Source organism: Planococcus citri, chromosome 1, assembly GCF_950023065.1.
Source record: "Planococcus citri chromosome 1, ihPlaCitr1.1, whole genome shotgun sequence".
NCBI lineage: Eukaryota > Metazoa > Arthropoda > Insecta > Hemiptera > Pseudococcidae > Planococcus > Planococcus citri.
In genome coordinates this window covers 42,711,431-42,723,291 of record NC_088677.1, presented here as the reverse complement: position 1 = coordinate 42,723,291, position 11,861 = coordinate 42,711,431, and the positions used below count along the sequence as shown (strand labels likewise).

The window sequence follows — 11,861 nt, the reverse complement described above, 5'->3', positions numbered from 1 at the left end:
TGAAATTTTTGAATAAAAAATATGATGATTTTCTCTTCATTCCGAATTTCCGATCCAAACCGACGAGTGCCAACTACCGAGTTCAAGCACCAGTTTTTAAAAAAAGGCGCGAAAACAGGTTAGGTTTGGTAGTCTCCTCACACCTGTTCATGGTACCAGAAACAGAAACCAAAAGCGGGACGTTCGTGATTGTGCGTGACAAACCACCAACCTCTCCACCGACGATCTCACCCACGGGTATCATCGATGACCATCGATGACTGTAAAGTGCTTCTGTCTGTTTCCCGGATAAGAAAAGAAAAGAACGTAGAACGTCTGAGAAGTGAAGTGAGTAATAAATTACTCGCGGAAAGTCTGGTGTCCGTTTCTTTGCCGGTATTTTTCGCAGAATAATTACTTCGGTGTAGCATTTTCCCTAATTCTAATTACATTACACGGTAAGGATCAGTTTATTATTATATATTATTCACTCTTATTTTATGTGAATGATGAATGTTATCTGATTTCCGTTTGATAATTTCTACCTAAATGCATGTTGATACTTTCGTATTCTTCTATTAGTAATTAGTTTACTTATTGTACTTAGAGATTCCTTTCATATCACTTGTAGTCCTTTGAAACTTCATTGTTGGCCTCTTGTTCTCGTCTGAGTTCAAACCTTTCTAGTTTCAATTCATTTTCCATTCACTAGTAGTCGTGTGATCATGGTGCACGTTTAGCAGTTCGTAAGTACAATGTGACGTATCTTGGTTACTAATTTTGTTATTCATTTGCAGAACATTAGTTGAGCATCATGTCATCTGACCAAGAAAACCCTTCGGGTAACGAAGAATCCGAAACCATAGAAGTTGATGGAAGTAGTATAAGCGACTTTCTTAAAAAATCGGATATTTTGGCTGCATTACAACAAGAAACATTGGCTGTAAGGTTTATCTTTCTTGGATTACATAAGTGCTGTAATATAGTATAACATGCGTTCTATCATTTCAGAACTTACCAGCTCCCGTTAAAAAACGTATCAACGCCTTGAAAAATTTGCAACTCGAAGTTACGAATCTAGAAGCTAAATTTTACGAAGAAGTACATTTATTGGAATGCAAATACCATAAGTTATATCAACCAATTCATGAAAAAGTGAGTTCATTTTCACTTAGTGATTCTTGTTGAACTAAGTGAAGCAACGTAGTCGTTAAATTTAATTTGTTCATAGCGCTATAAAATTGTAACCGGGAACTACGAACCTACTGAAGAAGAAGGTGAATGGAAATTAGAAAACGAATTGGCAGATGAATTATCAAAGGAACTGAAAGATAAAGCTAATGTAGAAGATGAATCTGAAAAGAAAAATGAAAAAGATGCATCCAATCCTGATTCGACGTAAGTTAAGCTCAACGGTATTTTAAATTGTATTGAATTGTTTTTAGCGATGTGGGATTTTCTGAATTTCACTTCACTTGCGTAAATTTCAACGATAATTCATGTTGAATTCGTATTGCTGTTTTAGGACCGTCGTCGGCATTCCTGCTTTTTGGTTAACAGCTTTTAAAAATGTACAGATGATTAGTGAAATGATACAACCATGTGATGAACCAATTTTACAGCATTTAATCGACGTACGAACTGTATTATTGGAGAAGGAACCTATGGTAAGGACACTACTGGTGTTTGTTTTGAAATAGGCACCAATTTCATTTTTGTATTTTTTTTTCATCATATAATTTGAACGTCATTCCAGGGTTTTGTGCTAGAATTTCATTTTTCTCCAAATGAACATTTTACGAATTCTGTATTGACAAAGGAATACGAAATGAAGTGTTGTCCTGATCCTTGTGATCCATTCTGTTTTGAAGGCCCCGAAATTGTCAAATGCAAGGTAAATTGTTAGGTTAAATTTATGAACGTGTGTTTTTAGTGTTATCTAAATAATACATTGTGATGTTTCTAGGGCTGTAAAATAGAATGGAAGAAAGGCAAAAATGTAACTGTCAAGCAAGTGAAGAAAAAGCAAAAGCATAAGAACCGTTCTTCCGTTACAAGAACCGTTACGAAACAAGTTCCAAACGAATCATTCTTCAACTTTTTCAATCCTCCAGAAGGTAACTATAAATTCATTAGCGTTATGCACTGGAATTTGGACAAGGTGAAAATTGCCTTGATCTTATTTCGAAGTGCTACAGAACTATGCGGTCATAACTTCCATTTTATGTTGTAGTAATAGAATGGGTTTAAAACTTGCGTACAATTACCTCTTGTAAAACGTTACATTGAAGTTTTAATAAAATTACGATTATTATTTTTATTTTAGTACCTGAAGATTCTGAATCTGAAAGCTACGATGAAACTCAAGCGTTGCTTACGAGTGATTTTGAAATCGGCCATTATATCAGAGAAAGAGTAGTCCCAAATGCGGTGCTTTATTTCACTGGTAAAATAATAATTCTATAACCTCTCTATAATTACGTATCTCTTTTTCAAATCTGGTTTATAATTTTCACGATTAGGTGAAGCCATGGAAGACTACGATGATGATGAAGAAGAAGAGGAAGAAGAAGAAGAAGACGAGAGCGAAGAAGAGGATAGTGAAGAAGAAACTGCAGATCGAAGTGCCACTGAAAATATCAAAAAGAAAGGCGGTCGCCATTCTACTCGGAACACTGGTCGTGGCGGTGGCGGTGAAAACATTCTCGCGAAAAGCGGAGCAGATCCAGCAGAATGCAAACAACAATAAACAATTCATTTTATCTTCGTTTATTTTTTTTAAATCGGCAGTTATTAAATTATAATGATGTTAATGATTGCAAGACCGAACATTTTTATCGTATTTATTGATTTATACTAGTTACTCCGTATTTGTTAGAGCTAATAAATATTTTATATGTAACCGACCATCTATTTTCTTCATCTTTTGTAAAGTACGAGATTTGAATAATTTTTTATGAAGTCTATTTAATGCTGAATAAAGCACGCTGCTAACACTAAGAAATTAAGACGTAAAAGTAGCGGTGGTTGAATGGTTGCGTCTGTGTTTGAATTGAAATTCTGCGAGAATTTTTGTAGATCCTTGCCTCCGTGGTTATTTATTTTGAATCATTGAAATCTCATGTTTTATGTTTCTACTCGATTGTGTTCCAGAAAATTAATTTTCTCAGAAATAATTTGAACTACAAATTTTTCTGTAACAATCAGCTAAAACCGGGAAAAAAATTTCATTCAAATTTTCAATTTTGTAAAAAATGATTTTTCAGATTTTTTATTTGGTTTGCACTTTTGCACATCGCCAAATCTTTGTTGGGTTTTCCGGTACATACTGTACAATGTACAATATACATTGTATTGCAGCAAAGTTCGTGTGAAAATGCACCAGAAAGCGCCACTTTGCAACGTCACGACGGTCTCTGCGTTGCAAAGAAAAATAAAACACTTCGCTATCATTGCTTATCAATAACTTTTTGTGAGACCAATACATTCGAATAATGATATTTGTCGTATAAATATTTTGAATCATTTTTTCATTCGTCGTTTTTGATATTATATGATGCGTTGGTTGAGTTCATACGAGTTTCGTTGTTTATCTCGCGCACAAGACCGATCAACCCTATCAGAAGTGAGAACGAATAAATCTAGTGAGTAGTCGGGTAGCCCTACTTTTCCCTTTTTCATCCCTTCTAATTTACCTGCGCGTTACATTGTATTAGATAATAATCGATAGATGTACGGGTTGCAGGATTTAGAATTCCGGAAGCTGGAAAGTGAAATAAACTTGCCTGTGGAGTGTTGAACAGACGTTCGGTCTTTATGTATCGAATTACAGACCGTAAATATGTTGTTTAGAAAATATTATCACCTTTTCTTGATATGGTTAAATTTGGTATCCTCGTTTCATGTGCCTAAAACGTCAAGATTATCGGGTAAGTTTGCATTATTTTCACATAATACAGTTCATGTGTACTAATTTCATTCGTATTTTCTTACAATATCAACTTATTGATAAAAATTTTGTTTATCAACTTTATCACAATTTTACTTCGTTTTTGAAGAAAATATCATCATAATATCTGTACTACATTATGCTGAGACTGAAAGTAATAATTTGGCAATGCTTTTGATATTACTCTGCTGTATTCACATACCCTGTGTAAATTTATAGAAAATGCCAACGTTAATTTGGTCTGATGATGATAGATACTTGAAAACACCTAACACGAGAAAAATCTATCGATTTTTTATTCATTTATAGAATTTTCAATGTTGATTTTGATAAGTTACTGATGAAATGCTCCCTTCATTAATTGTGCGTTGGTTCTAAGGTACATTTTTTGATGGCACCTGACCGGATTTTACATGAAATTGGCTTCCTGAAGTTCAGTTGGTTCACCATGAGTATAGGGTTATCAATTCAAATGTAGGTACTAGGTAGCCTACTATAATGGGATTTTGCAAAATTATTGTGTTTTTAAATCTCTCAGTCTCTAATCGCATATGAAATACCATCTAACTCGAAACACACACATTTTATGTTCATTATTGAGTCAGCCGAGATTGACTGAAAAAGCATGCAAGTGTAATCGACATAATAATCATTCGCATCATTTTACTGGATGGTATTAAAAATGATGTATGCTCGATTTATTCTAATCTTTTTGAATCGTTGACAATGTTGAGATTGAATTGAATTGAAAAATTGTGGGATTTTTCGCATCAAGTTTTTGATGTTTTCTGTCTAACGGTTTGAGCTGGCTGATTAGATGATATCTACTTGTGCTCTATGCAGGAGTCATTGTTTTTGTGTATCAGAGTTCGTAGCCTAATAATGCATAGTTAAGAAATCATTTGTAAAGGGAGGTGCTTTCTTGTTTTTTTTTTTTAAATCCAAATTGAGTGCCGGGAAAAATGACATCTAGCTGTTCAGCATTATATTGCTCAACTGAGTAACTAATCCTAATCAACATGTTTTCAAATAGCTAATTTAATATCACCGGTTTAAACTTCATTTAGAACTACCTATTAAAAGTTTCCTATTCATCGTTTTTCAATCCAAAATACCAAGTAATAAATGGAGTGTCCTTTTCTCTTGTATAGTAAAATTGAGTTTTATCATCGAAAAGATTAATGTTGATGAGCTCAAATTCACAATTTATGTAGGATTTATCTACTTTACTCGTAAGTCGTAACATTAAATTATTAAGGGAATATTCTCAATACAAGGTAGTCTATTGTTCACTTGCCATAACTTTAATCCTTATTTGCAGAGCCGCCAATGCATGAAATGGCTTCAAATTTGACATAATATGTTCTTCAAAGCAGTTAAAATAAAGATCCTACATGCATTTAACGATTCATTGAATAGTTTTTAAAAAAATACTAATTTAATAAATCTTGGACTTTTCTTCAAAAATCCAGCATTCTTCAATTCTTATCTTTCCACAAACATATTCAACGAATTGTTAAATGCATGCATAGTTTATTCTAATTGCCATGAAGAACATTTCAAATTCAAAAGATTTTTGCATCATCAGCAGTTCTGCAAATAAACATTAGAGTTCACCCCATAAGAGCAATGAAAATTTAAGCGTTTTGCTTATGCAATAATGTATTGAGAACATCCCCTCAAATTCTAAATTGCTCTAGAAATTTCAAATTGTATATTATTATTTTCAAAATTTTTCCCTGATATTACTAAAACAGAACTGGACTCGAAGTCGAACGAAATGAAAAAAAATTAGCACCTCTTTTGAGAGAGGCAAAGCCAATTTTTTTTCTTTTTCAAGAGTGTTGCGCGTAGAAAGTCACTAAAATCGCTTCCTTTTCGCGTTGAATTGACGAAGTTGAGAAAAAGTAGAGACAAACCTTGCCACCAAAAATTATTATGCAACATCCATAATCATAACAGTGTCAAATGCCTCATTCTTACGGGATACTCACCTATGACTGACTACTGAGGCAACTCTTTTGGGGGAAAATTATGCTGTATCTAATGGAACTTATCTTGGTGAGAGGATGTTTTTTCTGGGTCAATTTTCCCTTATCACTACCTTCAAAACACGTCGGAAATTTGACGAGCGAGTTCTACTACTCGTATGTAAGGAATTGTACCTACCTACATTGGTGTAAATTTCTCGCTATTACCGCATTCATTGTACATGTACACGTGTGTTTATTTTTCTGAAAATATGAAAATTGTTTGTTTATAATGACGATCTTATTACATTCAAAGCGAATAAAATTGAAAGAAAACAAATTTAATAAATAAAAATATTCAAATTGACTTATAAACCAATTAAGGAGGTAAAATTTCAAAATAAATAAAGCCGAATTATCATTAATAAAATAAATTGAATTTTGTTGAAAAAATGATTGAAATAAAATTGAAATAAATCAAATTACCTTACTTTAATAATATATTAAAATTACCTTAAAATAGAATCAATTGAAATAAATTCAATTGGTTTAAATTACAAAAATTAAAATGGGTGAATTATATAAAATGTAAATACAAGTAATTTAAATAAATTATTTATAGGTATCGTTTTCAAACAAAATACACTTAATTAAAATAAATAAAATCAACAGAATAAGTATATAAAATTGAATTTTTTATGATTTCTTATTTTGGACATCATGTAGATTTTATTGATTTTTATTCGATTTACCTAAACGGTTTCATTTTGGTTGAATTTAATGAATTTTATTGAATTTATTTCAATTTTTTGTAATTTAATGTAATTTTTTTCGATTTTCAAGTTGATATGTTTCATTTTAGATCGTTTTGCATTTGCACGATTTCGATTTAAATTAAGCAATTCAATAAAATTTCATTCAATTAATTTTGTTTAAAATTTAATCAAATTAATTTAATTTGATTAGTTTTAATTAAATTAGGTAATTTAATATTTTAAATATATTTAAATTCAATTCGCTTACTTTTTCAATTTAATTAATTACTCAATTTTATTCGCTAGAGTGTACGTAATAAGAATAAGATCGTCATTAAAACTTACGAGTATTAATCAAAACGCCTTGCATAGTGTAGAACTCGCCCGTCGAATTTCCGATGTATTTTGACGGTACGGTAGTCAGTAGGGAGAGACGAAAACGAAAGATTTTTTGTTGAATGATTTTAAACAGAATGAGTGGAAAATGAGTGTAGTTTGTATTTGAAATTAGAGGGCTCATTTCAGCATCTTATTCGTTGGAAATAGTTTTTTCTTGCGTAGAATTCAAATCAAACCTCGATCACATTACATTGCTTGTCTGTTTTATAATGATTTACCTATGTAGTATAGTGATTTTATTCGCTGATAATAAGCAAACTGCAAGTGACTGATTACGAAACGTGATCAGATAGATTTTTTTAAAGGTGTTGAATTTATGATACCAGCAATTTGTAGCTATACGATCAAAGAGATGAAAGGTTGGCGTCTCGAATTGTGCCATGCCATTTTTAATTTCGAGAGAAATTCTACGTTTTCGCAGCACACGTTTAATGAAAAGTAGATTTTCATTATTTATCGATAAGATGGCAAAAAAAAAAGCTGCAGGTACCCAGAGTGAAAAAAGCACGATTAAATTTTTCAACGTACAAGTATCTTCGCATAAAGCGAACGGATTCGTGGATTATTCGTATACTTTTCAAATGCTTTTATGATCGTGAGAAATAAGCCAGCTGAAATTCAGCGTTGATTTATTTCTGTATAAAGGATACCGGTTATTGCATAAGTATGAATTCATTTCCTTCTTTGCTCGTTCTTCTGTTTATACAAGATGAAGATTTTGCGGTAAAATATCATTCGCCGATGTTATTTCTTTCAGCTATAAAATGGCGAGCTGAATGTATCCAAAATGAATTTCATATAGTAAATCTGTATCTTGTATTTCGTAGTAGCCTATATCGTTAAATACATAATACAATACCTACATACATGTGCCTTAGGTTATCCTATATTCACGTGGATAGGTAGCCTACTCGTATGTGTTTGTGTACAAAGGCTACCTACGAAATAGCGTCCTTTTCATCATTATTATTGGAAAGATTAAGGCTTGTTTTATTGATAAATTTTAAAACAGATTCATTCTGAAAGTTTCAAAGTATATTACCTAATATATCCAAGTACACCTACTATTGTTTGTGTGCCTGCCTTTACTCATTACACGTGTATCGTGTACGTCTATATTTTTACAAAATTGCGTTCAAAGTTACATTTTAGCCTTGTTGTGGTTATACTAAAGTAATTAGTCAGGCGTAGGCTTTTTGATCGAATATCTTACAACAGCTAATTTAGTAAAATAATTAACGTTCTGAGGGATTAAATAAGATAAAATATCCCTCAATAAGGAAAACTAGAAGCGGATAAAAGCAACTTTGAAATGTTATTTTAATTGTATAAACGTTTTTGAGCTTGTTTTCCAACGTTTTTCGTTATCTAACGTAATTAAACATTTTATAATAAATTTAAATCAACTTATTTCCAACTTTTCGGCGATGTATGGGTGTATATACTAGCAATGATCCTCAGTTATCTTATTTTCTAAACTCGAATCTTGAAAGGAATGATTATCATGGCCTACAAACTTTTAAAATGTTTTATTGATTAGGCGTAATTTTATTTTACATTATTGGCGTCGTTGTGGAGTAATGAGACAGGCGGCTGGGTTGTGTTATACCTACCCCTAAATAGTCTGAATTACGTAATTTTCAAGTTGAAAAAAATTACCTTTTCTATTTTATGTTGTAAAAAAAATTAATTCTCTTTTCTTAGTTTTTACTTTTGCCATCCCTAGTATTTTTTTTTTCATTCCTCCGAACATGAATGAGACTCAGTAATTCTGACTTGAAACTCAGTGAAATGCGCTGATCCTGATAGGTATCTATATCAGAGAATTTTACTGCTGCTTTGATGAAGTTTCATTCCTACGAAAATCGAAATCATCAGTGACTGAAATCACTAAAAAAATCAGTGAAGGTACACACGATATGTAATTAATGAACCACTGCAATAATAATACGTAGGTAAGCATGTCTTGATGTTTTAATCAATTTTTGCTCTTTTTTGGCAAATTTCACTACTTCTCGGTCGGTTTCTCTAATTTATTTTGTTTTTAGAAATTTTCACCGAACTTTGATGATTTTTCACTGATTTAAACCTCCTCGATTATTCCCTTTTCTGAAAAAATGTTGATGGGAGCACTTGTTGCATAATATCAAGTGGGTTGTTTCTTCACTGGCCAAGTTACTCGTACTTATCTGTTTACCTGTTTACGGGTTTTTCTTCTTTTTTTAGAAGTTACTGCCGTGAGAGAGCGGTTGAAATAGGTAAATCTGAAAGGTTCTCGAATCTTAAGGCAGCAGAATTGGTTGTTCAATGGAATAAAACAAACATAAACATTTTAATTTTTGCGTAGGTATAGTTTTAAGTTGACGTATTTAAATTCCAATTTTCGTGATAAATAAATTATGTATAGGTTTAGGTACATAGTATAAATAGATTTAAAAGATGTGCTCAACTTTATTTTTCCACATGAAGAAAAAAGTATTTGTTCGAATAAACGTAAATAATTTTGAGAGGATAAGCAATTATCGATGACGTAAACCATTCCGCTAGCTTTCCTTTGTTTTCATATTTTCTTTTCTTGAAGACTCTCCTGTTTCTGACATTAAAAAGGCTGAACGAAATTACCTTACGGTGCTGAAACGTATGTCAAAGATGAGATGGAAAAAATACAGAAAATAACCTTGAATAATGAGCATGGAGTTTTACCAAAGGTGGTGGGTAGGTTACTAGGTGTAGGTACATTGAAAATGTCGAAATAAAAACAGGGTGTCTACCAGGTAGTGAAAGTAGTGAAAGTAGTGAAAAGGTAGTGATTTTGAAAGTCGGTAGTGAAAGTAGTGAAAAAGTAGTGATTTTCAACAATTTTGCTGAAAAGGTAGTAAAAAATGAAAAAAAGTGGGAAATCCGATTTTCCACACAAGAAACATTTTCTAAAAAATGGCTCATTTGTTGACTTTTCTAGAACTTGAATTACATATTTTTGAAAAAATTTTCCCTCGCTTCGCTCGGGCTATTTACTTTTCTTTTTCAATATAAAAAACTTATTTGTTCAAATTCGAGAAATGTTTGAAGTTTCAATAAGAAAAATACTCCTTACCTCCATAAAAAAACATTTTTTTTCTTTACTTCTTGAAACATGAATTTTTGAAATCATTATTAGCCTCGCTTCATTCGGGCTTGTTTGCTTTTTTTTCAAGTTTTATTTATTTACTTTTTTTAAAAATAATCATTCAAGTTTTAAAATTTTGAAGCAAAAATAATGAACTTCTTCATTTATCACCCAAGAAGACGACGTTTTTATACCCCTCGAAGTACTAATTTTCGATAGCATTTTCGAAAAATTGGTGTAGCCTATTTTTTTTCCAAGTGTTGTTCAAATTTTCCATTAATTTTTTTTAATTTTTAATTTTGAAAAAGGGTCTTTACTCGCCCAATTTCATTACAGTTATAAAAACCTTAAAGGTGAAAATAAAATGAGAACTTGAAATGACAAAATTGTATTCTCGACATCCGCTTGCTTGAAAAAAATCTTGGGATTTTGAAGACATTGGAAAAGCGAAAAATTTTAATGTAAAATTTTGTCTCGTCCGTCCCCTCCCCCTCTTGAAAAATCCCAAGTGTTTAAAAAATGTCATGCTAAAGTCCTGCTTTTTTATTTTAAAATTTTGTTGGACTAGACACCCTGAAAATTCACTGCTAAAAAAAAAAAAACTTCATCTTTCATATTTGAAAGAATTTTATTCTCAATTAATATGTAGTTGATTTGTCAATTTTTCGAGTTCGCTCATTGTGTATTTTTAACATGTAAGTACACGTGAGAAATTGCAACTTGAAAAAATGTAACAATGTTTATAAAATCGTTGAATTGATTTCAAATTGATGAAAACGTGTACTTACTCCAAGGTAGTGAAAAGGTAGTGATTTTCTGCCAAAAAATTCCGGTAGACACCCTGAAAAAGCATCTTTATGGTAAACATATTCAGTGAAATGAGATCCTTATAAATGCATATAAACTCGCATGAATTTTAATAAACTTGCTGGGTAAGTACATACTACATTGGCACCTACGAGTGCCTACCAAAATCTTAGTGGTAAATTTTGCGCCTTTATGCTTTTTACGTGTGTGTGATTGTTGTAATACTTTTAGTAAACTCTATACATACCATGAGACAGACAGTTCAAGAGTAATTTATCTAAAGCTTTCAAAGTTACGTGATTTTTTTCCTCATACGTGTTTAGGTTGGGTTGAATGTTACTGCTATAGCTAGAAACGCGAGTGTATATATGAATTTAATTTGGCTGCAAAACTTTAGATCTGAATGGCAAAATTAAAAACGTATCCTTATGATATGAGTTTTCAGAGTGAATGTTGTCAAAATGATCGTGTGGGGTGAAATTTTTATTGGGGTTTGTTCGAATAGATCATAGATCCGATTCAAATATATTGAAACTTGAAAAATTCAAATTTCATGTACCTTTTTGAAATGTTAATGATGATGAAACGTGCGAGGTTTTCTAAATTTCCAAAAATCTGGAAACCAACTTTTGAAGCTGAAAATATAGAAACGATCGTTTCTGAACCAGCTTTTTTCATCCGTAAAAATCGCATTCACTTTCGAAATAACAAGCTGAGAAAATTTCCTTTGTTGACGTCATTTGCCATCTTTTTTCTGCAGTTTGAATAGTTGTCAAAATGTTTTCGACGGCTCCTTCCTCAGACGTAATCCTATATTTGTTTTTTTTTTGGTTCGTTTCTTATTAATAACGAATCCCTGCGTACTTAATTTATTTATTTCCGCCGTTTAAGTTTCA

At 31.7% G+C, this 11,861-nt stretch overlaps 2 protein-coding genes across 5 annotated transcripts in view; both read left to right on the top strand.

Moving 5' to 3' along the window:
* The first annotated feature begins 270 nt into the window (after positions 1-270).
* LOC135832057 (nucleosome assembly protein 1-like 1) lies at positions 271-2,881 on the top strand. Its single transcript, XM_065345039.1, has 9 exons — positions 271-437; positions 777-922; positions 991-1,134; positions 1,211-1,377; positions 1,505-1,646; positions 1,736-1,873; positions 1,946-2,096; positions 2,306-2,425; positions 2,502-2,881. The coding sequence occupies exons 2-9, from the start codon at positions 794-796 to the stop codon at positions 2,726-2,728; spliced, it is 1,218 nt and encodes a 405-aa protein (XP_065201111.1). The 5' UTR covers positions 271-437; positions 777-793; the 3' UTR covers positions 2,729-2,881.
* Positions 2,882-3,419: 538 nt separating this feature from the next.
* Positions 3,420-11,861, top strand: part of Tmem131 (Transmembrane protein 131) — a 46,747-nt gene continuing 38,305 nt past the window's right edge. Inside the window, exons 1-2 of one of the 4 annotated variants that reach the window (XM_065345029.1) lie at positions 3,420-3,623; positions 3,725-3,908. In XM_065345029.1, coding sequence (XP_065201101.1) covers positions 3,821-3,908 — 88 coding nt within the window. In that variant the 5' untranslated portion in view covers positions 3,420-3,623; positions 3,725-3,820. Of the gene's footprint in view, positions 3,624-3,695; positions 3,909-11,861 lie in introns of all 4 variants that reach the window. The other 3 variants (XM_065345026.1, XM_065345027.1, XM_065345028.1) reach the window with 3 other exon arrangements.

Excerpts from the sequence above, each read along its gene's own strand:
- LOC135832057 (XM_065345039.1), top strand. The coding sequence starts at position 794 with ATGTCATCTGACCAAGAAAACCCTTCGGGTAACGAAGAATCCGAAACC. Across the intron at positions 1,135-1,210 it reads ATCAACCAATTCATGAAAAA|CGCTATAAAATTGTAACCGG; the intron begins GTGAGTTCATTT and ends ATTTGTTCATAG. Across the intron at positions 2,097-2,305 it reads CTTTTTCAATCCTCCAGAAG|TACCTGAAGATTCTGAATCT; the intron begins GTAACTATAAAT and ends TTTTTATTTTAG.